At 49.7% G+C, this 27160-nt stretch overlaps 1 protein-coding gene across 2 annotated transcripts in view; it reads left to right on the forward strand.

Annotated features, from left to right (window-relative positions):
• NOS3 (nitric oxide synthase 3) overlaps window positions 1-27160 on the forward strand; it is a 300784-nt gene that overhangs the window by 79879 nt on the left and 193745 nt on the right. For both annotated transcript variants that reach the window (XM_075580452.1, XM_075580453.1), the window contains exon 2: window positions 23710-23812. In XM_075580452.1, the coding sequence (XP_075436567.1) occupies window positions 23710-23812 (103 nt within the window). The remainder of the gene's footprint in view (window positions 1-23709; window positions 23813-27160) is intronic.

The raw sequence follows: 27160 nt of genomic DNA on the forward strand, positions 1-27160 counted from the left end.
GCTCGATGTGGCGTCCGGCTGAGCGGCGGTAGGAAGCGCCCTGTGTGGGCCTGAGGCTGAGGCGGGACGCGCAGTGGGCCTGAGGCTGAGGCGGGACGCGCAGTGGGCCTGAGGCTGAGGCGGGACGCTCAGTGGGCCTGAGGCTGAGGCGGGACGCGCAGTGACTTACCTGAGCGGGTGGTAGCGCCGGGGAGGTAAGGGAGCGGCTGGGGTAGGAGGGCAGCGCTTCCCGTCCGGAGACAGTGCTGGGCAGCGCACGTGATGGGGGGGCGGGGGCGGACAGAGGGGGTGTGTGTGTGTGTATAGAGCTGCTGTGTTGTGTGTGTGTGTGTGTGTATATAGAGCTGCTGTGTTGTGTGTGTGTGTGTGTGTGTGTGTGTGTGTGTGTGTGTGTGTGTGTGTGTGTGTGTGTGTGTGTGTGTGTGTGTGTATAGAGCTGCTGTGTTGTGTGTGTGTGTGTGTGTGTGTATAGAGCTGCTGTGTTGTGTGTGTGTGTGTGTGTGTGTATAGAGCTGCTGTGTTGTGTGTGTGTGTGTGTGTGTGTGTGTGTGTGTGTGTGTGTGTGTGTTATTATTTTGGGGGTTCAATAAGAGCTTGTTAGGTGTCCAGTATGTTTTGCAATTCTTGTTCAGCTAGTCTTAGCTGATTGGAGGGTGGCAACCTCCTACCTAATTGAAGCTTACCCCCTCCCACATTTAAATGGTTAAAAGCTCACTCCATAGCATCTTCCACTCTCATGGGGGACTTGCTTGCAGTATGATTGTGACAAATCTAATACAGAGTGCTTTTCCTGGTAATGTACAGGTTAATAAAAGCTTCAAATCAGACTTAGAACTTTGCAACTAATATTGACAGATTTATTATAAATCATTCTTCCTGGTATTGCACAGGTTATTAAGAATTTATATTAGTGTTAGGGACCCTTGAGATGTGGTCTGCCGTGCAGTGGCTCAGGGGCTTGCAACAATTTGGCCAAAATGTTAAACTAAAAGACCATTTTATTTAATAGATATTTATACATATATATTTAGGCACTGTACCGTGTATGAGTTTCACTGGACGTGCATTGAGCTCTGTCTGTGTTTACTGTTCTGTCTCTGGTTTTAAATATATATTGCCATGCTCAGTAGCACTCCTCTGTGACACTCATATGCTTATATATATGTTGTGGTTATTTTGGGTGTTCAATAGGAGCTTGTTAGGTGTCCAGTATGTCATACATAAGGTTGCAAGGAGTCTAAGGGGCCTATGCAGAGAGCAGCGGTGGAATTAATTGGAGATAGTAATAAATAGTACCTTTTTTGGCGTGATTTAATCTCCATATGCAGAAAAGTCATAAAACTGCATTTAAAATCATGCCTGCATATGGAGAGTTTCAACCGGCGATATGCGCGCTGTTGAAACTTGTTGTAAAAAAATCGCGTTTTTTTCCCCCACCGGCCGCCGAGCTCCAGCTTCTTGCCAACTTTTGTTGGCGGAGGTAAATGTTGAAAATCGCGCCATTTTGTTGGCGCGAACAGCCGCTAGATGGCGATCGCGCCTTTCTGAATACAGACGTTTTTAACACTGGAGAGATTTAGGTTCTCGCCAGCCGCGCGGCGAGATTTTCAAATGAAAAAAAAAAATGGCGCTTGTTTCAAAACTCGCCATTACCTGCCTTTCTAAAGGCAGATTTTGCCAAAAAATGGCGCTTTTCCCGATAACGCTGCTCTCTGCATGAGGCCCTAAGTCTAGTTTATAGAGTGTGGGGAATATGGCTAGTAGCCACTGGCTAGAGAGATTTCTCCGATAGTCCAGGTATGAGTTTACATCAGCTTGTTTAAAGTAGGTTTTTGTAACTTTCATGATTGTTTACAATTTTCAAGTTAAGATCCAAGAAGTTAATCTCATTGCTGTTATTTTCACCAATTAATACAAGATTTCTATCGTTATTGTTTAGATAACTGATAAAGCTATTCAGATCTTCCAAAGTACCTGCCCTAACAATTAAAATATCATCTATATATCTCCGATAATATTTAAGATGTCTGCTATATTTGTTTGGGTTCCAGACGTAATCCCGCTCCCAATACCCCATAAAAAGTCCAGCATAATTCGGGGCAAAGCAGGTTCCCATGGCCGTCCCAGTGTTCTGGAGATAGAAGTGACACTCAAACAGAAAATAATTGTGATGCAATATAAAATGAATATTATCAATTATAAATTGTTGCTGAGTGATAGCTCAAGTGTTATCTTCAGAAGATGACACTTGTACAATCCCTCAGCAACAATTTGGACAAAGGGAAAAAGTTACACCCCTTGGTGCAGCATTTTTTAACCCATTACGAGGGTAAATCAGATGGACTGCACGTTAGAGGGATCGAAATTGTCCCAAGGGATTCTAGAAGGGGGGGGGGGGGGACAACATTCTCCAAAAGGAACATTTTGGGATTTATACCATTTGTAGCAAAGCAGCGGGGGGTTAAATGAACTAATAGAATTGGTTCCATTCCTAAAATAATATCTGCCTTAAGTAAACCCAACGATGTGAGATCACCTGCTCTCAGTGTTTGCGGTGTCTCTCCGGGCTGTGAATAAATTTATTACTTGTACCCGTGTCCTGTTTTTGCTCAAGCTCCCAGTGTTAACTAATGATATGAATGTAGGTAACTGTAGTGCTGTTATTTGTTTCCATTGCCTTGCGTTAGGAGCCTGCATATAGGTATGTTAGCAATTGCTTTCACATGAGTTCGTACATGTGTACCAACATGCGTGTACCTATGGGCAGCGTGTTACATATCTGTGTAGTACTAACGCTGCTTGCAGTTCCAATAATGTACGTTTGAAGAAAGGCAGACACATATTTGTAAATTGATTATCTGCTGAAAGATTAATGGATATAGGTATATGTAATATTTCTGGCGCCCGTTTTTACTAACATCCATTGTATGATTATAATTTTGATTGTATTTGTGTTAATGTTTATGTTAATGAGTACATTTTTTATTTTTGTTTTTCATTATTTTTTTACTGTCTGTTATCATTGTTTAGTGTTGTACTGTGTCCTAATTTATGTTGGCTGTATACATTTTGTATAGTGGAGTGTTTATATATCTTTATGTGCTTTTTCGTATGGTGAAGCATACTAATAGGCTGATTGGGCGGCTCTTTTACAATTGTCTGGTGCGATCCCGATTGGTGAATAGGCGCTGTCCTTTCACTATTTAAACATGTAACATGATCTTTTAGGCCAACCCCCTGATGAAGAGCCAATGAAGCACCATTTAGGGGTGAACCGCGTTGTGGTGAGGTCATCACGCAGCGACGTGATACCGTGACGATGGTACTCGTAAGTTGTCATCCCTCCACCTCCACGAGGACGCAAATCCTAAATTAAGCTGTTTGCAAATAACAACTGCGGACTGAACCCCTGTTTTCCACCTGGGACGGTGAGCTGGTGGGTTCCTGATTTATCCCCGGTTCCCACTCCCCGTGGGGGGGGGGTGAGTATTTGACGAGTGGGTGTACAGATCTTTGTGATCTCCCCTTTTTTATGGCAAAGTGCGATTTGTGATTTGTATAAAATATTATTGTATTGCAATTGATTTTGCTTTTTGTTTTTTCTCTTTTGCGCCCTTTTTTTGTTTTATGTGTCTCCCATTGGTCAATTCATATGTCCCACCCACAGGGGCGTCCCGAGCTGGCTTGGCACGCACCCTGCTCTGATGTCAGCCAAAGGACGGGCCCCCTTCCGATAGGCCAGCGGGTAGAGATTCCCACGCTCTGATTGGTCACTCCTCCTACCTCCATGCTAGGGATAGCTTAGCGGAGGGTATGTAAGGAGACGGCCGAGTCAGAGTACGAGACGTTCCGATAGGCCAGCGGGTAGAGATTCCCACGCTCTGATTGGTCGCTCCTCCTACCTCCATGCTAGGGATAGCTTAGCGGAGGGTATGTAAGGAGACGGCCGAGTCAGAGTACGAGACGTTCCGATAGGCCAGCGGGAAGGGATTCCCACGCTCTGATTGGTCGCTCCTCCTACCTCCATGCTAGGGATAGCTTAGCGGAGGGTATGTAAGGAGACGGCCGAGTCAGAGTACGAGACGTTCCGATAGGCCAGCGGGTAGAGATTCCCACGCTCTGATTGGTCGCTCCTCCTACCTCCATGCTAGGGATAGCTTAGCGGAGGGTATGTAAGGAGACGGCCGAGTCAGAGTACGAGACGTTCCGATAGGCCAGCGGGTAGAGATTCCCACGCTCTGATTGGTCGCTCCTCCTACCTCCATGCTAGGGATAGCTTAGCGGAGGGTATGTAAGGAGACGGCCGAGTCAGAGTACGAGATGTTCCGGACGTGTGATGTTGGAAATCGCAGAGCGACCGGCTTCGTTTGGAAGCCAGAGAAGTCTGCCTCGCGGAGACTAAGTCTCATCTTTTGCGGCCAAGTTCTGAGAATCAAACGGATGCTCGCGGCTGGAAATTAAAGCCGAAAAGAGGACCAGGAGATCCGGGTGTATATCCCGGTCAGGGTAAGCTCATCCAAGTGGGCGCCCTGCACCTAGGAAAGCCCAGATTTCCCCCCCAGTAAGTGTGCTTTTATCTGGCTGTTGTGTTTTCTTCTTGTTGTCCGCGGGTTTACCGGGAAAAAAAATTACAGTTTGTTTCTACTTCTCTGTTTTGCCGAATGAATGATCCCGGCAATATATACATAGGTGAGAAAAGTACCTGGCCTCCGGCGGCCCCCGCCTGGTCACTGATAGCGATATAAAGCACTCCCGAGCCGGAACATTGCCGATCGGTTACAGGAGATAACCGATCTCTTGCACGGGCAGCGATATAAAGCACTCCCGAGCCGGAACATTGCCGATCGGTTACAGGAGATAACCGATCTCTTGCACGGGCAGCGATATAAAGCGCTCCCGAGCCGGAACATTGCCGATCGGTTACAGGAGATAACCGATCTCTCGCACGGGAAGCGATATAAAGCACTCCCGAGCCGGAACATTGCCGATCGGTTACAGGAGATAACCGATCTCTCGCACGGGCAGCGATATAAAGCGCTCCCGAGCCGGAACATTGCCGATCGGTTACAGGAGATAACCGATCTCTCGCACGGGCAGCGATATTAAGCGCTCCCGAGCCGGAACATTGCCGATCGGTTACAGGAGATAACCGATCTCTCGCACGGGCAGCGATATAAAGCACTCCCGAGCCGGAACATTGCCGATCGGTTACAGGAGATAACGATCTCTCGCACGGGCAGCGATATAAAGCGCTCCCGAGCCGGAACATTGCCGATCGGTTACAGGAGATAACCGATCTCTCGCACGGGCAGCGATATAAAGCACTCCCGAGCCGGAACATTGCCGATCGGTTACAGGAGATAACCGATCTCTCGCACGGGCAGCGATATAAAGCGCTCCCGAGCCGGAACATTGCCGATCGGTTACAGGAGATAACCGATCTCTCGCACGGGCAGCGATATAAAGCACTCCCGAGCCGGAACATTGCAGATCGGTTACAGGAGATAACCGATCTCTCGCACGGGCAGCGATATAAAGCGCTCCCGAGCCGGAACATTGCCGATCGGTTACAGGAGATAACCGATCTCTCGCACGGGCAGCGATATAAAGCGCTCCCGAGCCGGAACATTGCCGATCGGTTACAGGAGATAACCGATCTCTCGCACGGGCAGCGATATAAAACGCTCCCGAGCCGGAACATTGCCGATCGGTTACAGGAGATAACCGATCTCTCGCACGGGCAGCGATATAAAGCACTCCCGAGCCGGAACATTGCCGATCGGTTACAGGAGATAACCGATCTCTCGCACGGGCAGCGATATAAAGCACTCCCGAGCCGGAACATTGCCGATCGGTTACAGGAGATAACCGATCTCTCGCACGGGCAGCGATATAAAGCACTCCCGAGCCGGAACATTGCCGATCGGTTACAGGAGATAACCGATCTCTCGCACGGGCAGCGATATAAAGCACTCCCGAGCCGGAACATTGCCGATCGGTTACAGGAGATAACCGATCTCTCGCACGGGCAGCGATATAAAGCACTCCCGAGCCGGAACATTGCCGATCGGTTACAGGAGATAACCGATCTCTCGCACGGGCAGCGATATAAAGCGCTCCCGAGCCGGAACATTGCCGGTCGGTTACAGGAGATAACCGATCTCTCGCACGGGCAGCGATATAAAGCACTCCCGAGCCGGAACATTGCCGATCGGTTACAGGAGATAACCGATCTCTCGCACGGGCAGCGATATAAAGCCCTCCCGAGCCGGAACATTGCCGGTCGGTTACAGGAGATAACCGATCTCTCGCACGGGCAGCGATATAAAGCACTCCCGAGCCGGAACATTGCCGATCGGTTACAGGAGATAACCGATCTCTCGCACGGGCAGCGATATAAAGCGCTCCCGAGCCGGAACATTGCCGATCGGTTACAGGAGATAACCGATCTCTCGCACGGGCAGCGATATAAAGCACTCCCGAGCCGGAACATTGCCGATCGGTTACAGGAGATAACCGATCTCTCGCACGGGCAGCGATATAAAGCGCTCCCGAGCCGGAACATTGCCGATCGGTTACAGGAGATAACCGATCTCTCGCACGGGCAGCGATATAAAGCGCTCCCGAGCCGGAACATTGCCGATCGGTTACAGGAGATAACCGATCTCTCGCACGGGCAGCGATATAAAGCGCTCCCGAGCCGGAACATTGCCGATCGGTTACAGGAGATAACGATCTCTTGCACGGGCAGCGATATAAAGCACTCCCGCGCCGGAACATTGCCGATCGGTTACAGGAGATAACCGATCTCTCGCACGGGCAGCGATATAAAGCGCTCCCGAGCCGGAACATTGCCGATCGGTTACAGGAGATAACCGATCTCTCGCACGGGCAGCGATATAAAGCGCTCCCGAGCCGGAACATTGCCGATCGGTTACAGGAGATAACCGATCTCTCGCACGGGCAGCGATATAAAGCGCTCCCGAGCCGGAACATTGCCGATCGGTTACAGGAGATAACCGATCTCTCGCACGGGCAGCGATATAAAGCACTCCCGAGCCGGAACATTGCCGATCGGTTACAGGAGATAACCGATCTCTTGCACGGGCAGCGATATAAAGCACTCCTGAGCCGGAACATTGCCGATCGGTTACAGGAGATAACCGATCTCTCGCACGGGCAGTGATATAAAGCGCTCCCGAGCCGGAACATTGCCGATCGGTTACAGGAGATAACCGATCTCTCGCACGGGCAGCGATATAAAGCGCTCCCGAGCCGGAACATTGCCGATCGGTTACAGGAGATAACCGATCTCTCGCACGGGCAGCGATATAAAGCACTCCCGAGCCGGAACATTGCCGATCGGTTACAGGAGATAACCGATCTCTTGCACGGGCAGCGATATAAAGCACTCCCGAGCCGGAACATTGCCGATCGGTTACAGGAGATAACCGATCTCTCGCACGGGCAGCGATATAAAGCGCTCCCGAGCCGGAACATTGCCGATCGGTTACAGGAGATAACCGATCTCTCGCACGGGCAGCGATATAAAGCACTCCCGAGCCGGAACATTGCCGATCGGTTACAGGAGATAACCGATCTCTCGCACGGGCAGCGATATAAAGCACTCCCGAGCCGGAACATTGCCGATCGGTTACAGGAGATAACCGATCTCTCGCACGGGCAGCGATATAAAGCGCTCCCGAGCCGGAACATTGCCGATCGGTTACAGGAGATAACCGATCTCTCGCACGGGCAGCGATATAAAGCGCTCCCGAGCCGGAACATTGCCGATCGGTTACAGGAGATAACCGATCTCTCGCACGGGCAGCGATATAAAGCGCTCCCGAGCCGGAACATTGCCGATCGGTTACAGCAGATAACGATCTCTTGCACGGGCAGCGATATAAAGCCCTCCCGAGCCGGAACATTGCCGATCGGTTACAGGAGATAACCGATCTCTCGCACGGGCAGCGATATAAAGCGCTCCCGAGCCGGAACATTGCCGATCGGTTACAGGAGATAACCGATCACTCTCGCACGGGCAGCGATATAAAGCGCTCCCGAGCCGGAACATTGCCGATCGGTTACAGGAGATAACCGATCTCTTGCCCGTGTGCCGATTGTATTGATGAACATATTGAATGATGGGATTATTTTTTTTGCCTGCCAAATAATGTATAACTGGCCCGAGGCAGATACCTAAATACACCCCTCACCCGCTCTTACAATGCCCCCTCCTCCTCACCGTCACTTCCTTCTTTACAAATCTTCCCCGAGGCCTGGAGGTTAAAGCTCTAGATGCTGGATCAGTCCTCGAGAAATGCAGATTCGTTGCTGCTATTTAAACCTTATAGGGACTGTAATGAGGTCTCTTCTACACATGTACAGAGCTTTCCAAACCTCACAGGTCTCTTCTTCACATGTACAGAGCTTTCCCAACCTCACAGGTCTCTTCTACACATGTACAGAGCTTTCCAAACCTCACAGGTCTCTTCTTCACATGTTCAGAGCTTTCCCAACCTCACAGGTCTCTTCTTCACCTGTACAGAGCTTTCCCAACCTCACAGGTCTCTTCTACACATGTACAGAGCTTTCCAAACCTCACAGGTCTCTTCTTCACATGTACAGAGCTTCCCAAACCTCACAGATCTCTTCTACACATGTACAGAGCTTTCCAAACCTCACAGATCTCTTCTTCACATGTATATAGCTTTCCAAACCTCACAGGTCTCTTCTTCACATGTACAGAGCTTCCCAAACCTCACTGGTCTCTTCTTCACATGTACAGAGCTTCCCAAACCTCACTGGTCTCTTCACATGTACAGAGCTTCCAAACCTCACAGGTCTCTTCTTCACATGTACAGAGCTTGCCAAACCTCACAGGTCTCTTCTTCACATGTACAGAGCTTCCCAAACCTCACAGGTCTCTTCTACACATGTACATAAAGATCGTAAATATTTTCATCATTAACTCCTTCCTGTCCCTCAGTTGGAAAGAGGGGCTCATTCATCCCTTATTTTGGCCACACGCATTGCAGGCCACCCTAGCAACTCATGGGTTAACATTGCAAGCCATGCGTTGGTGGCCTTTGGCAGCCGAGGAGTTAACCCGTGGTAGGATTAGGATGTGGGACACTTATAGCCGGTGCTGCCCAAGAAGCAGGAATAGCAGTAATACCGCCCGGATCTCTCCCTGTTACTCACTAATACTCACAGGTACTCCCTGCCATACCCACACAATGCTTGGGATACACAGCGGCAGCACAGGGGGACGGTTCCTTCCGTCATTCGCGCGTTACAGGAAATAAAAGGGACAAACCCAGGCTTGGCTCAGACCCCTCTGTGTAATCCTGGCCCCGGTGCTGGTGTACTATACAGGGAGCGCTGTTATAATGGGGTATCCGTCACACGGAGCAGCACCTCATTGTACCGGGTGACTCCCCTGCAGTTTATTGTATGGTATTTAGATAGTGACCGACAGTGTACGCAGCACTGTGTACGCATATAATACAGGTCCTACACACAGAATAATACCAAGATGGGACCGGTTATGTGGCTGCCTTTGAAGTGGGTGATCATGGTTTGAATCCGTGTCAGGCCGCTGTAACACTGGGCCAGTTCCTTCAGCACAGATAGTGTATACTAAGCAGTTAGAAGACCCCGAGCGGACTTCACCGGACGGCGAGGTGTCGTCCTGCCGGCAGAATGCTGCTTAGTAAACATGGCCCATGCCTGGTGTATACCGTATATTGTGGAAAAGAAAAAAAGAGAGGGCGAGCAGAGGGTTAGAGCATAACACACCAACGACAACAGTAATGGGGTAAATGATTTACACAAATGGCCAATGACCCCCAAGGTGGACGTGCAGTGGGATATCGATAATCAAATGCTCACACGGCCCTGTGTGAGCAGAGGTGCGCAGGGGTATCTTGCAAGTGGAAACCTGATCCTCCCAGATAGGTGGTCAGATATGGGATGGATGAGACATAATGCAATGACTATGTCATACTTACACGGCCCTGTGTGAGCAGAGGTGCGTAGGGGTATCTTGCAAGTGGAAACCTGATCCTCCCAGATAGGTGGTCAGATATGGGATGGATGAGACATAATGCAATGACTATGTAATACTCACACGGCCCTGTGTGAGCAGAGGTGCGTAGGGGTATCTTGCAAGTGGAAACCTGATCCTCCCAGATAGGTGTCAGATATGGGATGGATGAGACATAATGCAATATGGCAATGACTATGTCATACTTACACGGCCATGTGTAAGCACAGTTGTGGAAAGGTTTCTGTGGGGTCCAACTAGTTAACCCGTCCAAGTTGATTTTCAGGGGTACAGCGCACACATCTGCTGGCAGGCAGGGTGATATATGGGGATTTCCCTTCACGGCCCTCCCGTTCTAGGGCTCCTTCCCTCCCCAGTCCAGCAAGCGGGGGTGGGTGAGTGAGGCAAGATGACAGCAGAGGGTCAGCAGTGGTTTTTAAAATGGTCTACGTTTATTTAAACATTAAAAATACATTAAACATACATCCACAAAGGCACTCACATGAAAATAACAAATCCCCGGTGCACCACCGTTGCTGTGGTTAGAAGTCGCTGCCCAACCGGCCTGTCCTCCGCGTCCGGAGTAAGAAGAGATGGTGCCTTCTATCCGGCGCGGCTGTGACTGCTACTGCTTCCACTAGCTACGGAAGCCCCCGTGGTCCAAAAGTGTACAATGAATTAGAGCAACGCGTTTCGCCGTGAAAACGGCTTCCTCAGGCTCAAAATGTGCGGTTGAGAGGGTCTCTGCAGTTTATATAGACCCATAGTGTTGCTTATTATTGATAATTAATGTTTATTCATCGTGTATTGTCATCCTTATAGTGCTAAAATCACAGTGATACTTCTACTGCCTCACTGATACACAGAGGGGCTGCTTTCCACTGTGATAAACGTTTCAAATTAAAATCTTATTCATTCATACTTTAATTGAATTAAAAACGTTGATTTAGTCCTATCATAGTGTTAATTCTGGTGTAATCGCTTTCATTATCCATTTAAAACGGTATGTTAAAAACCATATTGGATGTTTTTCATTTACTAGTTCCTTAAAAAGCCGCTATAACTTCAGAGGTTCTATATAGTATCCACTCTGCTATTTCAAATGGACTAATCTATTGATATACATTTTTCTACAATTCCAAAATTTAATACATTACAGTTGTCCAAAAAATACATTAATCTAACTGGTATAATGTTACTAAAACTTCATTGCACTAAATTGTCTATAAAGTTATAAAACGGCCCTATAACTAAAAACATATACATTCTTTATACATAGACATAAAAACACATGTAATCGAAAATGATTATTAATATTCAGTTTGATAATAATCCACGTATCTAGGGTAAAAAAGGGGGGGGGGGAAGTCAAAAGAAAAGATGATTAGTAAAGAGTGTTCCCCAGAAACACTTATTAGTTAGGGTCAGATCTTAAACCAAAGAGAGAAAGCCCAAGAAAGATGTGTATGTAGGTACTGTCCGGCCCTTATTTACACAAAAGCAGCAATATCTGGGGTCAACATTTAGACCGTTGGGGGTTGGGGTTTTAAACTGGTAGATCCAAAACGTCTCCCTTTGCCGGAGACGCTTGAGTCTATCCCCCACTCCCCCCCATCCTCCAGCTCTCTGCAACCAGTTCTATTCCCCTGTAAATTAGTTCTGAAGGGTCACCTCCATGGACTTGACTATGTGTTCCAGTATGCGGACCTTTAGACTTCTTGAGGTCCGGCCCACATACTGGAGACCACACGGGCATTCCAGCAAATATACAACGAAAGTAGTTTTGCAGTTGATGAATTGTTTTGTTTTAAAAACTTTCTTTGTTATGGTCGAAGTAAAATTCATTTTTTCTCGTGATGCATATTTGCAGGCCTTGCAATTGAAACAGTTGAAGAAACCTACTGGTTTAGGCAACCAGTTGTTGCTAGGTACTGCAGCTTCCTTCCTATACACACTTGGAACTAGTTGCATTTTGATGTTGTCAGCCCGTTTAAAAATCACACGTGGGGCTTCTGGTAGGTAGTCTCGTAGTACTATATCTTTATGTAGAATGTGCCAATGTTTCTTTAAAATATTACAAATTCTATTGGCTTCGCTGTTATAGCATGTAATAAAGGGTACTATGAATTCCTTATTCTCTACTCTAGCTTTCGGCTTCATGAGTTCTTCCCTCGTTAATTCTAATGTCCTTGATAAAGCCTTCTCAATGATCACTGGTTCGTAATCTCTCTCCTCAAACTTTCCTTTCAAAAGGTTAGCTTGTTCCCTGAACACCTCTACCTCTGTGCAATTCCGCCTAATTCGGCGCAGTTGACCATAAGGTATATTTTTTAACCATTTCGGATGGTGGCAACTGTTATTTAGGAGAAAATTATTCGCATCAACCTCTTTGAAATAAGTCTTAGTTTTTATGATGTTGTTCTCAATATAAATAGTCAAGTCAAGGAAGTTGATGCTCGTTGAACTATTCTCAGACGTGAAAACCAGATTTACCCGGTTGTTATTAATATGGCTCAAAAATAGGGTCAAATCCTCTTTACTCCCATGCCAAATGAAGATCACATCATCGATGTATCTTCTCCATTGGACTAGGTTTGCTCCAAAGGGGTTACCCGACCAGATATTATTCTCTTCCCAATGCGCCATAAAAATGTTGGCGTAACTGGGAGCAAACCTAGTCCCCCTAGTGGTACCACATTTTTGTAGAAACATGGAGCCATCCAACCAGAAGAGGTTATGTTTCAGGATAAACTCGATCCCATCCATCAGGAATGTTTTTTGCTCATATGGGATCGATGGATCTCCTTCCAGAGCATCTCTCACTGCCTCACAACCATCTTCATGTCTGATTGAGGTGTATAGTGAGGTCACATCGCAAGTTACCAATAGAAATTCTTCCTGCCACTGAATCTCAGATAAAACACCTAGAACTTGTAGGGTATCTCTTAAGTATGATCTAGCACCGGTAGCATATTTTTGAAGATACAAATCGACATACTCTGAAAAGTTTTGTGTTAAAGACCCAATCCCAGAGATGATTGGTCTCCCCGGGGATCTGAGGCGGTCCTTATGGATCTTGGGTAAAAAGTAAAATACTGCTTTAACTGGTTGAGACTTTAACATGTAAGTGTATTCCTTCTCACCCAAGATTCCTACACCTTTGGCCTCATTCAGAATGATTAGCAACTCTTCCTGATATATTTTCGAAGGGTCTTGCTCTAATTTTTCATAAGTTATTTCATCATTTAAGATACGTTGAGATTCTGTAAGGTAATAACTCGTATCCATTACTACCACCCCTCCTCCTTTATCGGCCGGTTTTATGGTGATACTACTGTCTTCCGCCAGTGTTTTTAAGGCTTCCCTTTCTTCCTTTTTAAGATTGTCGTGGTGCCTATTCTTCTTGTTGGCCAGTTTTTCAAAGTCATCCATGACAAGCTGGTTGAAGACTTCCAAAAACTGTCCCTTACAGTGACTGGGGTAGAAATTTGACCTATTTTTTAAATTTGAGTGGACAAATCTATCAGATATAATTTGGTTGTCCTCTACTTCTGGGTTAACCTCTGAGTACTGCCCTATCTTTTGAATTACCGTGTTTTTATTTAGAAAAAAGCGTTTAACAGTTAATTGACGTAGGTATTTCTGCGCATCCACAAACAAATCGAAGCCGCTTGGACCTCTTGATGGTGCAAAATTTAACCCCTTCGCTAAAACTTTCTCCTGTGCTTCATTTAACACTTTCGAGCTGAGGTTAAAAATGCTGCTCAATGCTTTGCCCTTTTGCTTCCGGCATTTCCTTCCTCCCCTTTTCCCTCTCTGCTTCTTTTTCTTCCTTTCCCCTCCACTGTTCCCGATATCCCGGGATCGTCTAGAATAGAGAACTTGTTCTGCGTTACAATTGGTGACTTCAATGCCTGGTCTAAAAAAGACACCCCTGTTTTATTCCTATCAGCTCGTTCCCAGATAGGACTTCTCTGGGGGGCATGGTCCCATCTCATATCTCTATGATCCCCTCTCTCCCTCCTGCCTTCATACCTCTTCCTTGATCTCTCCTCTCTATACCTCCTTGGAGACCTCTCCCACCTTGGTGATCGTTCCCATCTTGGTGATCTCTCCCTCCTATCTCGCCATTCATTCCTTTGATATCTGTTATCCCTTGTGTGGTAATGTGAGTCATAATCCCCCCTCCTACTATGATAAGTGGGGTACCTCTGGTCCACCTCCCGTACATAATCCCTGTCATGTCGTGCAAAGCTTCCAGACTGGTGACTGGTACTGGAGCCCCATGTGTGATTTTTAAACGGGCTGACAACATCAAAATGCAACTAGTTCCACGTGTGTATAGGAAGGAAGCTGCAGTACCTAGCACCAACTGGTGGCCTAAACCAGAACCACGCCACTCCATCACTGCGGCTTCGGGACACCACACCGCTCGTTCACCTCGGCCGTGGCTTCGGTAATATATGTCGCTCGGTCACCGCGGCCGTGGCTTCGGGAATATATGTCGCTCAGTCACTGTGGCGTGGCTTCGGTACACCTCGCAACTCGGTGACTTCGGGCGTGGCTTCGGAACTCCATGCTACTGGTTCCCTGCGGCCGTGGCTTTATGATACTATGCCGCTGGTTCCCTGCGACCGTGGCTGTTACACCATGCCACTGGTTCCCTGTGGCCGTGGCTTTGTTACACCACGTCACTGGTTCCGTGGCAGTGGCTTTGTGACAACACTCCGCTGGTTCCCTGCAGCCGTGGCTTTGTGATACCATGCCGCTGGTTCCCTGCGGCCGTGGCTTTGTGACACCATGCCGCTGGTTCCCTGCGGCCGTGGCTTTGTGACACCATGCCGCTGGTTCCCTGCGGCCGTGGCTTTGTGACACCATGCCGCTGGTTCCCTGCGGCCGTGGCTTTGTGACACCATGCCGCTGGTTCCCTGCGGCCGTGGCTTTGTGACACCATGCCGCTGGTTCACTGCGGCCGTGGCTTTGACACCACGCCGCTGGCTCCCTGCGGCCGTGGCTTTGTGACACTATGCCACTGGTTCCCTGTGGCCATGGCTTTGTGACTCCATGACGCTGGTTTCCTGCGGCCGTGGCTTTGTGACACCATGCAGTGGTTCCCTGCGGCCGTGGCTTTGTGACACCATGCCACTGGTTCCCTGCGGCCGTGGCTTTGTGACACCATGCCGTGGTTCCCTGCGGCCGTGGCGTTGTTACTGCAGCTTTAAGTCCGGTTGGGGACACAGGATGGAGGAGAGAGTTTGAGGAGTTAATATTGACACATTGAATTGTCCGAGTTTGTCGGCGGCCGCTCATTGTTCTCCGCAGGAAGCCGATAACAGATGATTAAGTGACAGGCGCACGGGCGCATCTTAAAGAGCAACTTTCCCTGTGGGATATTAACCCCGCCACTGCCACCCTGCAGCGGATAACTGTCCATAACCTGCGTGTTTATTTCAGGCGTTCGGCATACACAGGCACAGCGTCATACCACAGTATAATATCGGTAGTGTAGGACCTGCCGAGATGGGGTTACCGTGAGGTGGGTGTGTAGGACCTGCTGAGATGGGGTTACCGTGACGTGGGTGTGTAGGACCTGCTGAGATGGGGTCACCGTGACATGGGTGTGTAGGACCTGCTGAGATGGGGTACCGTGACGTGGGTGTGTAGGACCTGCCGAGATGGGGTTACCGTGACGTCGGAGTATAGGACCTGCTCAGATGGGGTTACCGCGACGTGGGAGTGTAGGACCTGCCGAGATGGGTTACTGTGACGTGGGTGTGTAGGACCTGCTGAGATGGGTCACCGTGACGTGGGTGTGTAGGACCTGCCGAGATGGGGTTACCGTGACGTGGGAGTGTAGGACCTGCCGAGATGGGGTTACCGTGATGTGGGAGTGTATGACCTGCCGAGATGGGGTTACCATGACGTGGGTGTGTAGGAACTGCTGAGATGGGGTTACCATGACGTGGGTGTGTAGGAATTGCTGAGATGGGGTTACCGTGATGTGAGTGTGTAGGACCTGCTGCAATGGGGTTACCGTGACTTGGGTGTGTAGGGCCTGCTCAGATGGGGGTCACTGTGACGTGGGTGTGTAGACCTGCTGAGATGGGTTACAGTGACGTGGGTGTGTAGGACCTGCTGAGATAGGTTACCGTGACGTGGGTGTGTAGGACCTGCTCAGATGGGGTCACTGTGACGTAGGTGTGTAGGACCTGCTGAGATGGGGTTACCGTGACGTGGGTGTGTAGGATCATCTGAGATGGGGTTACCGTGACGTGGGTGTGTAGGATCATCTGAGATGGGGTCACCGTGACATGGGTGTGTAGGATCTGCTGAGATGGGTTACCGTGACGTGGGTGTGTAGGACCTGCTGAGATAGGGTTGCCGTGGCGTGGGTGTGTAGGACCTGCTGAGATAGGGTTGCCGTGGCGTGGGTGTGTAGGACCTGCTGAGATAGGGTTACCGTGGCGTGGGTGTGTAGGACCTGCTGAGATAGGTTACCGTGACGTGGGTGTGTAGGACCTGCTGAGATAGGGTTGCCGTGACGTGGGTGTGTAGGACCTGCTGAGATAGGGTTGCCGTGGCGTGGGTGTGTAGGACCTGCTGAGATAGGTTACCGTGACGTGGGTGTGTAGGACCTGCTGAGATAGGGTTGCCGTGACGTGGGTGTGTAGGACCTGCTGAGATAGGGTTGCCGTGGCGTGGGTGTGTAGGACCTGCTGAGATAGGGTTACCGTGACGTGGGTGTGTAGGACCTGCTGAGATAGGGTTGCCGTGGCGTGGGTGTGTAGGACCTGCTGAGATGGGGTCACTGTGACGTGGGTGTGTAGGACCTGCTGAGATAGGGTTACCGTGACGTGGGTGTGTAGGACCTGCTGAGATAGGGTTGCCGTGGCGTGGGTGTGTAGGACCTGCTGAGATAGGGTTGCCGTGGCGTGGGTGTGTAGGACCTGCTGAGATAGGTTACCGCGACGTGGGTGTGTAGGACTTGCTGAGATGGGTTACTGTGACGTGGGTGTGTAGGACCTGCTGAGATAGGGTTACCGTGACGTGGGTGTGTAGGACCTGCTGAGATAGGGTTGCCGCGACGTGGGTGTGTAGGACTTGCTGAGATGGGTTACTGTGGCGTGGGTGTGTAGGACCTGCTGAGATAGGGTTACCGTGGCGTGGGTGTGTAGGACCTGCTGAGATAGGGTTACCGTGACGTGGGTGTGTAGGACCTGCTGAGATAGGGTTGCCGTGACGTGGGTGTGTAGGACCTGCTGAGATAGGGTTGCCGTGGCGTGGGTGTGTAGGACCTGCTGAGATAGGGTTGCCGTGGCGTGGGTGTGTAGGACCTGCTGAGATAGGGTTGCCGTGGCGTGGGTGTGTAGGACCTGCTGAGATAGGGTTACTGTGGCATGGTTGTGGGCTGTAAATATTTTGACCAATGTTTTGAACTAAATAACCCATATGTGTGAAGAAAGAATACATAGAAATGTGCAAAATAATTTGTCCGGTTGGATGGGCCTGTCTCTTGTTGTATACATTTTGATGAGCAGCAAAGAGTTGGATCACCATAGCATATTATATTATGGTTAGAGTAACAGATGTTAATGGGATGGGCCGGGCGTACAGATGTTAAAGCTTGTAAGAGAGTTCAATACACATGTATGCAGAGGACACAATCCTATATGCACACAGCCCGAGCCTCACCAACCTTGAACACATACTTCAGTCTGACTGTGAGACTTGAAAACTGGATTTCCCAAAACAAACTGTTTCTCAACACTGACAAGACTGTAACAATGGTATTTGGGACCAAGGCTAAATTTTTAACGCTTCCAGTGACTGAGCTCCAGATCAGAACCAACGCTAACACCACCCTAACCTCTGTCACTAGTTTTAAATTCCTGGGCATATGGTTTGACTCCCACTTAACATTCGGGATGCACATTGATACCCTGACATCCTAAACCTATGCCCAACTACGGGTACTTTACAGGAACAAATCCTCCCTAAGTCTCCTGGTCAGAAAGCGTATCGCACAGCAGATGCTAATGCCAATAATTGACTATGGAGACATAGTATAAGGCTCGGCTCCTCAAACCCACCTTAGCAAACTTGACACCCTCTACAATTCAATTTGCCGTTTTGTTCTCCAATGCAACTACAACACACATCACTGTGAAATGCTCAAAGAACTAGATTGGTCATCACTCGAGTCTAGGCGCAACGTTCACCTTTCCTGTCTTGCCTTCAAATACTTTCTGGGCAAGCTACCCAGCTACCTGAACAAGCTCCTCACCCCTACCACATGCAGCACCTATCATCTGAGATCTGACTCCAAAAGACTGTTCATGGTCCCAAGGTTCAACAAAGTATCCGGCCGCTCCTCCTTCTCTTACCGTGCACCCCAAAACTGGAACAATCTACCGGAGACTCTCACAGCTGCCACCAGTCTAAGTTCTTTCATAACTAAGGCTGTCTCACATTTTAATCTGGTCTGTAACTGTTACATACACCTATAACATATATTATCTCTAACTGTGTGTAGCGCACTTTCCCCCACCCCCTGGGAGATAAGGCGTCTACGGTGTATGTTATGCGTTACCTGTGGCTGGGAGCCTGGGGTGTAAATGATTCGATAGGTGACAGCGCCTCCACCTGTGCGGGAGCCTAACTATGTGGGATAACCCCGTGCAGGACCATATATGTACAACACACACTGATGTAATAAAACTATAGTATACATACAGTAGTTGCAAAAAGTTACTATAGTATACATATATGCAAAAACAAACAATGATACGACTACAACAATACTAGGCCTCACAGGGCCACAACCCCACACCGCGTATTCCCACAGCCATGTCCATACCCCTGTGGGGTTACCCCAATGTACTGAGGTGCTCCAGGAACCGTACCATCCCAGTGTCCACAGAACCACCCACCCAGTGTGTGTGACAGCGCTGCCCCACTAGCCCGTGTATAGTTGGTGCACTTTGGTGAGATGAGGTACCTGCCGGGTGCTCCAGCACACGGACACGCTGACAGAAAGGAATACAGGATCCGCTGTTCCAGTGATGGCGTCGTCCGCGATGAGTCCGCCTCGCGTGGTATGATATCCGGTTGGCGTGTCCCACCATGAAAACCGTCTCTGTGCCTTTTTGTGGTGGTCTGGTCCCAAACCACAGGCCGCAAATGCTGGGTAGCTTCTGCTGTGTCCCTGACACTAGGGATGCTACGCGGGGCAGTGTCCCTGACTATGGGGCCTGTCCCTATAGCAGCCACAAACTGAGATGAGTCTGGGCCTAGCTGAGGCCCAATATGGGGTGCCTGGCCTAGTGCAGGTGCCACAGACACCTGCACATACAACCTACCCCTTCCTTGTCCCAGCTCCGACTAACGTGGTCTGCAGCGCACCAAATGCATCTCTTTCTCCTAGCAGGGGAACTCTCTGGCCCTATTGGCTGCTGTGGTCATGTGCTGCTACAGCCCATGTGCATGCTGGGAGTTGTAGTTCCCTCAGAGCTCTCTGCTGTAATGGCTGCCGCTCTGCGCTATCACTGCGCATGCGTGAGTCTCCTGCGTGACATTTCCAATATGGCGGTGCCCTGCGGAGGGAGCCGCCGGAGCCTCTGGAGAGCCATTCGCCGCTCCGCAGTGCCGCCCGCACCTGTCCCTTCCTCCGCTGCTAGGCGTGACCGCGCCGGGAGGTAAGGGAACACATGGTACCAGGGGACCCTGCTATATGTGCACGCAATGTCTTGTATATAATGTATACCCTGTACACTTATGTAACTATGTATTATTTGTCATCTTAACTCTGTGCCCAGGAGATGCGTGAGAACGAGAGATAACTCTCATTGTATGTAAGAACAGGGCATTACTGGCCAATAATGCCCTGGCAGGAAGAGTTGAAGGCCCGAGGCGAAGCCGAGGTAACCCAGCCCGGGCATTATTGGCCAGTAATGCCCTGTTCTGAGGGGATTATTACTACTATAGGCTAAATGTAGCTTATTTTAAAAAAAAATCATAAAAAGGATACATTTTTGTAGTCATGTTGATTTTTATCAGCATGATTGTGTATATTCTTATGTTCTTACTGCAAGTTTATTAAAAGGAAATTGTACATATACACAGCCCCCTATAAATACACACACACACACACACACACACACACACACACACACTCTGCAGTCCCCCCTCTATATACACAAACACACTCTGCAGTCCCCCCTACACACTGTGCATCCCCCTCCTCTACACGTACAAAAAACACTGCAGCCCTCCTCCACCCTCTACACTCACAAAACACACTGCAGACACACACCAACAAAACAGACTGCTGCCCCCTCTACATCCATAAAACACACACCAGCAGCCCCCTCTACACCCACTGCAGCCCCCATGTAAACCCACACACTGCAGACACTCACAAAACACTCTGCACCCCTCCTCCACCCACAAAACACACACTGAAGACACACACACTGCAGCCCCCCCTCTACCCCCACAAAACACACACTGCAGACACACAAACCAACGGACTGCCAGCTCTACATCCACAAAACACACTGCAGACACACACACACACACACACACACACAACTCTGCAGACCCCCTCTGCACCTACAAAACACACTGCAGAGACACACACACCAAAAAAATAGACTCTGCCACCTCTACATCCACAAAACACACACCAGCAGCCCCCTCTACACCACTACAGCCCCCTGCAAAAAAAAAAGAAACAGAGGTCGTCAAAAGTCATTTCAAACATCAATTTTGACAACTTTTAAAAGTTCACCTTTAAGAGCTTATATTGTTAAAAAAAAAATCACTATTTTGCCTTTTTAATGTGAAAATAGCAGTGTAACAGGGACTTATCTCTGTGACAGCAACGTGCCTCTAATCCAGCAGTGTGCTAGTTAATTGCCGGTGTGCAATTAACCAAAGATCCTCCTGGCTGATTAGAGCGCTCTCAGAAATAGCCTGTTCTGAGACAGGAAGGAGGATTCCTGAGCTCACAATTGGAGCTGACCTAGGAAAGGCAGACCACAGGATTTCCTTAGTGGACACTGGACTGACCAGAGGACAGATGTCTTGAGCTGCAAAGAGATCGCAGGCTGACAGCAAGACAAAGGGGAGCACACAATACCTGGACAGACATTGCCTTAGCACACAAAGGTGCTGACCCAGGAGAGCAGAGAGGCTTATTCTGACACCTGTAATCAGCCAGGTGGTGTTGGTTAATTGTCTACCAGCAGTTAACCACCACTCTGCTGGATAAGAGGCAATTTTTGAACAGGGATAAGTCCCCTGTTACAAGGCTAGTAATGGGATTATCCCTCCAGCCCTGCAGAAAGGGACTGGGGAAGTAAGTTAGCCCTTACACAGGGATAGGCGTTTGTTGTTTTTGTATATTTGTGTTTGCTGTGCTATTTAAAGGAACAGGCAATTATTTTAATTTCCTTAAAAACAGTCTCGATTGCGTACCTCTGCACACATCTCTTACAGAGATCACGGGCATGTCCATACTGACCAACTCTCCCCCCCAGGGGAGATCACGGGCATGTCCGTACTGACCATTTCCCCCAAAGGGGAGATCACAGGAGTGTCCATACTGACCATCTCCCCACTAGGGGTGATCACGGGCTTGTCCATATTGACCATCTCTGCACTAGGGGTGATCACGGGCTTGTCCATACTGACCAACTCTCCCCTCCCAGGGGAGATCACGGGCGTGTCCATACTGACCATCTCCCCACTAGGGGAGATCACGGTCGTGTCCATACTGACCATCTCCGCACTAGGGGAGATCACGGGCATGTCCATACTGACCAACTCTCCCACCCCAGGGGAGATCACGGGCATATCCATACTGACCAACTCTCCCACCCCAGGGGAGATCACGGGCGTGTCCATACTGACCAACTCTCCCCTCCCAGCGGAGATCACGGGCATGTCCATACTGACCAACTCTCCCCTCCCAGGGGAGATCACGGGCATGTCCATACTGCCCAACTCTCCCACCCCAGGGGAGATCACGGGCGTGTTCATACTGACCATCTCCCCCAAAGGGGAGATCACAGGAGTGTCCATACTGACCATCTCCCCACTAGGGGAGATCACGGGCATGTCCATACTGACCAACTCTCCCACCCCAGGGGAGATCACGGGCGTGTCCATACTGACCATCTCCCCCAAAGGGGAGATCACAGGAGTGTCCATACTGACCATCTCCCCACTAGGGGAGATCACGGTCGTGTCCATACTGACCATCTCCCCACTAGGGGAGATCACGGGCGTGTCCATACTGACCACCTCTCCCACCCCAGGGGAGATCACGGGCGTGTCCATACTGACCATCTCCCCCAAAGGGGAGTTCACAGGAGTGTCCATACTGACCATCTCCCCACTAGGGGAGATCACGGTCGTGTCCATACTGACCATCTCCCCACTAGGGGAGATTACGGGCATGTCCATACTGACAATCTCCCCCAAAGGGGAGATCACAGGAGTGTCCATACTGACCATCTCCCCACTAGGGGAGATCACGGGCATGTCCATACTGACCATCTCCCCACTAGGGGAGATCACGGGCGTGTCCATACTGACCATCTCCCCACTAGGGGAGATCACGGGCATGTCCATACTGACAATCTCCCCCAAAGGGGAGATCACAGGAGTGTCCATACTGACCATCTCCCCACTAGGGGAGATCACGGGCATGTCCATACTGACCATCTCCCCACTAGGGGAGATCACGGGCGTGTCCATACTGACCATCTCCCCACTAGCGGAGATTACGGGCATGTCCATACTGACAATCTCCCCCAAAGGGGAGATCACAGGAGTGTCCATACTGACTAACTCTCTCTCCCAGGGGAGATCACGGGCATGTCCATACTGACCAACTCTCCCACCCCAGGGGAGATCACGGGCGTGTCCATACTGACCATCTCCCCCTGTTTATGAGGGAAACTCCCTGACTTTATCTCCAAACGTTAGCATTTTTCTAATGTCTCCCTTAAAATATTTCCCTTATCCCATTGGGAAGCCACGCAGGTCTGACTAATCTCCTGCAGTTCTGGCCTGGGTGACTGTGTCAGAGGATTTCTGGCCACGCAAGAAATCATGTGACTGCGTGATGTAATAGCCAGGGTTACTCCCGTGCCACCTGCATTCCAGCCGCATAGGGTTCATGTGCTAGCTATTGCACAGACTGTTATTGTGCTTATTATTATAGTGTACTTGGCTTTTCAGACGTACGTTTGCAGACCCATGGAACTATGTAAATAACACTAGGTAAAGGGGTACTTCTAGCTTCGGACCCCACTGCGGGAGATCCAGTCCTGCTTTTCCGTTCGCTGAGGTACTGGCCTGGCTTAGGTCACTCACACAGGTGACCTGTAGGCATTTGGTGATTGAGAAGCAGAATGCGCTGGGTGTGGGTTGGAAAAACACTGACTGGATCAGAAGTTCGCGATGGCATGGAGCTACAGAAACACTAACACAGACTCACATTGTCATGTGTTAACACTAACACAGACTCACATTGTCATGTGTTAACACTAACACAGACTCACATTGTCATGTGTTAACACTAACATAGACTCACATTGTCATGTGTTAACACTAACACAGACTCACATTGTCCGTCTTCCTTTTCACAGCTCTGCCAGTGGCGGCCAAACTCAGACCCAGAAGTGCATCCGCGTCAAGAACTGGGAGAACAGCACCCTGTCCTACGATACTCTCAATGTGCAGGCAGAGCAGGTACGCATGCGCGCGTGTGCTAAGGATTATTCCACTGGTATAAACATACTAACCCCTTACTGCGCCTATAAATAAAAAGTCCGAACCACATGAAAATATATTGTCCAAAAATAAAGTAAAACTATCATGGGCATTGTGCAGAGATGTGAAGAATGAATGTCTTCAAGCTGCACTTCAAGCTGCCGTTTGTGCATCAGTACAATGTGCACACTGACAGTGATTAGCCAAGCTGCCGAGCGATCCGTTCTCCTGTAACCGATCTCTGAAGATTCGGCTTGGGGGTTCTTTATATCACTGTGCTACAGAAGATTACCCAAGATGCAACGTTCTGTGTGGAAGATCATGTGACCAAGCAGGCACTAGATACAATTGGTGCACAGCTAGAGAGAGAGAGGGCAAAAGGGGTGTGCCAGAGCTTGTCTCAGAAGATGAAGGGGATGTGACTTTGTAAATGGTTGCTATAGAAACACAAATGCTTGTTACATTAGAATACATGAAAAATTAAAAAAAAAAATTTTTAAAAAAAACAAAGCTACAAGTATTTTTTCATAGTACAGAACTGATTTATTAAAAAACAAAAACCATGTAGGATATTGCTTGAACTGCATGTTTACTGCTCTACAGTGAATATTTTCCCCTGGGGAAAAGGATAGTATTTGCGCAGAAACGACAGACTGAGAAGCATTGTTTGGTGCAGCCACGGAGGCCCAGAAACGTCAGACTGAGAAGCATTGTTTGGTGCAGCCACGGAGGCGCAGAAACGTCAGACTGAGAAGCATTGTTTGGTGCAGCCACGGAGGCGCAGAAACGTCAGACTGAGAAGCATTGTTTGGTGCAGCCACGGAGGCACAGAAACGTCAGACTGAGAAGCATTGTTTGGTGCAGCCACGGAGGCACAGAAACGTCAGACTGAGAAGCATTGTTTGGTGCAGCCACGGAGGCCCAGAAACGTCAGACTGAGAAGCATTGTTTGGTGCAGCCACGGAGGCGCAGAAACGTCAGACTGAGAAGCATTGTTTGGTGCAGCCACGGAGGCACAGAAACGTCAGACTGAGAAGCATTGTTTGGTGCAGCCACGGAGGCGCAGAAACGTCAGACTGAGAAGCATTGTTTGGTGCAGCCACGGAGGCGCAGAAACGTCAGACTGAGAAGCATTGTTTGGTGCAGCCACGGAGGCGCAGAAACGTCAGACTGAGAAGCATTGTTTGGTGCAGCCACGGAGGCACAGAAACGTCAGACTGAGAAGCATTGTTTGGTGCAGCCACGGAGGCACAGAAACGTCAGACTGAGAAGCATTGTTTGGTGCAGCCACGGAGGCACAGAAACGACAGACTGAGAAGCATTGTTTGGTGCAGCCACGGAGGCACAGAAACGTCAGACTGAGAAGCATTGTTTGGTGCAGCCACGGAGGCACAGAAACGTCAGACTGAGAAGCATTGTTTGGTGCAGCCACGGAGGCGCAGAAACGACAGACTGAGAAGCATTGTTTGGTGCAGCCACGGAGGCGCAGAAACGTCAGACTGAGAAGCATTGTTTGGTGCAGCCACGGAGGCACAGAAACGTCAGACTGAGAAGCATTGTTTGGTGCAGCCACGGAGGCACAGAAACGTCAGACTGAGAAGCATTGTTTGGTGCAGCCACGGAGGCGCAGAAACGTCAGACTGAGAAGCATTGTTTGGTGCAGCCACGGAGGCACAGAAACGTCAGACTGAGAAGCATTGTTTGGTGCAGCCACGGAGGCGCAGAAACGTCAGACTGAGAAGCATTGTTTGGTGCAGCCACGGAGGCACAGAAACGTCAGACTGAGAAGCATTGTTTGGTGCAGCCACGGAGGCACAGAAACGTCAGACTGAGAAGCATTGCTTGGTGCAGCCACGGAGGCGCAGAAACGTCAGACTGAGAAGCATTGTTTGGTGCAGCCACGGAGGCCCAGAAACGTCAGACTGAGAAGCATTGTTTGGTGCAGCCACGGAGGCGCAGAAACGTCAGACTGAGAAGCATTGTTTGGTGCAGCCACGGAGGCGCAGAAACGTCAGACTGAGAAGCATTGTTTGGTGCAGCCACGGAGGCGCAGAAACGTCAGACTGAGAAGCATTGTTTGGTGCAGCCACGGAGGCACAGAAACGTCAGACTGAGAAGCATTGTTTGGTGCAGCCACGGAGGCACAGAAACGTCAGACTGAGAAGCATTGTTTGGTGCAGCCACGGAGGCACAGAAACGACAGACTGAGAAGCATTGTTTGGTGCAGCCACGGAGGCGCAGAAACGACAGACTGAGAAGCATTGTTTGGTGCAGCCACGGAGGCGCAGAAACGTCAGACTGAGAAGCATTGTTTGGTGCAGCCACGGAGGCCCAGAAACGTCAGACTGAGAAGCATTGTTTGGTGCAGCCACGGAGGCGCAGAAACGTCAGACTGAGAAGCATTGTTTGGTGCAGCCACGGAGGCCCAGAAACGTCAGACTGAGAAGCATTGTTTGGTGCAGCCACGGAGGCGCAGAAACGTCAGACTGAGAAGCATTGTTTGGTGCAGCCACGGAGGCGCAGAAACGTCAGACTGAGAAGCATTGTTTGGTGCAGCCACGGAGGCGCAGAAACGTCAGACTGAGAAGCATTGTTTGGTGCAGCCACGGAGGCACAGAAACGTCAGACTGAGAAGCATTGTTTGGTGCAGCCACGGAGGCACAGAAACGTCAGACTGAGAAGCATTGTTTGGTGCAGCCACGGAGGCACAGAAACGACAGACTGAGAAGCATTGTTTGGTGCAGCCACGGAGGCGCAGAAACGTCAGACTGAGAAGCATTGTTTGGTGCAGCCACGGAGGCACAGAAACGTCAGACTGAGAAGCATTGTTTGGTGCAGCCACGGAGGCACAGAAACGTCAGACTGAGAAGCATTGTTTGGTGCAGCCACGGAGGCGCAGAAACGTCAGACTGAGAAGCATTGTTTGGTGCAGCCACGGAGGCACAGAAACGTCAGACTGAGAAGCATTGTTTGGTGCAGCCACGGAGGCGCAGAAACGTCAGACTGAGAAGCATTGTTTGGTGCAGCCACGGAGGCACAGAAACGTCAGACTGAGAAGCATTGTTTGGTGCAGCCACGGAGGCACAGAAACGTCAGACTGAGAAGCATTGTTTGGTGCAGCCACGGAGGCGCAGAAACGTCAGACTGAGAAGCATTGTTTGGTGCAGCCACGGAGGCGCAGAAACGACAGACTGAGAAGCATTGTTTGGTGCAGCCACGGGGGCACAGAAACGTCAGACTGAGAAGCATTGTTTGGTGCAGCCACGGGGGCACAGAAACGTCAGACTGAGAAGCATTGTTTGGTGCAGCCACGGGGGCACAGAAACG

This window comes from Ascaphus truei (genome assembly GCF_040206685.1).
Source record: "Ascaphus truei isolate aAscTru1 chromosome 2 unlocalized genomic scaffold, aAscTru1.hap1 SUPER_2_unloc_1, whole genome shotgun sequence".
NCBI lineage: Eukaryota > Metazoa > Chordata > Amphibia > Anura > Ascaphidae > Ascaphus > Ascaphus truei.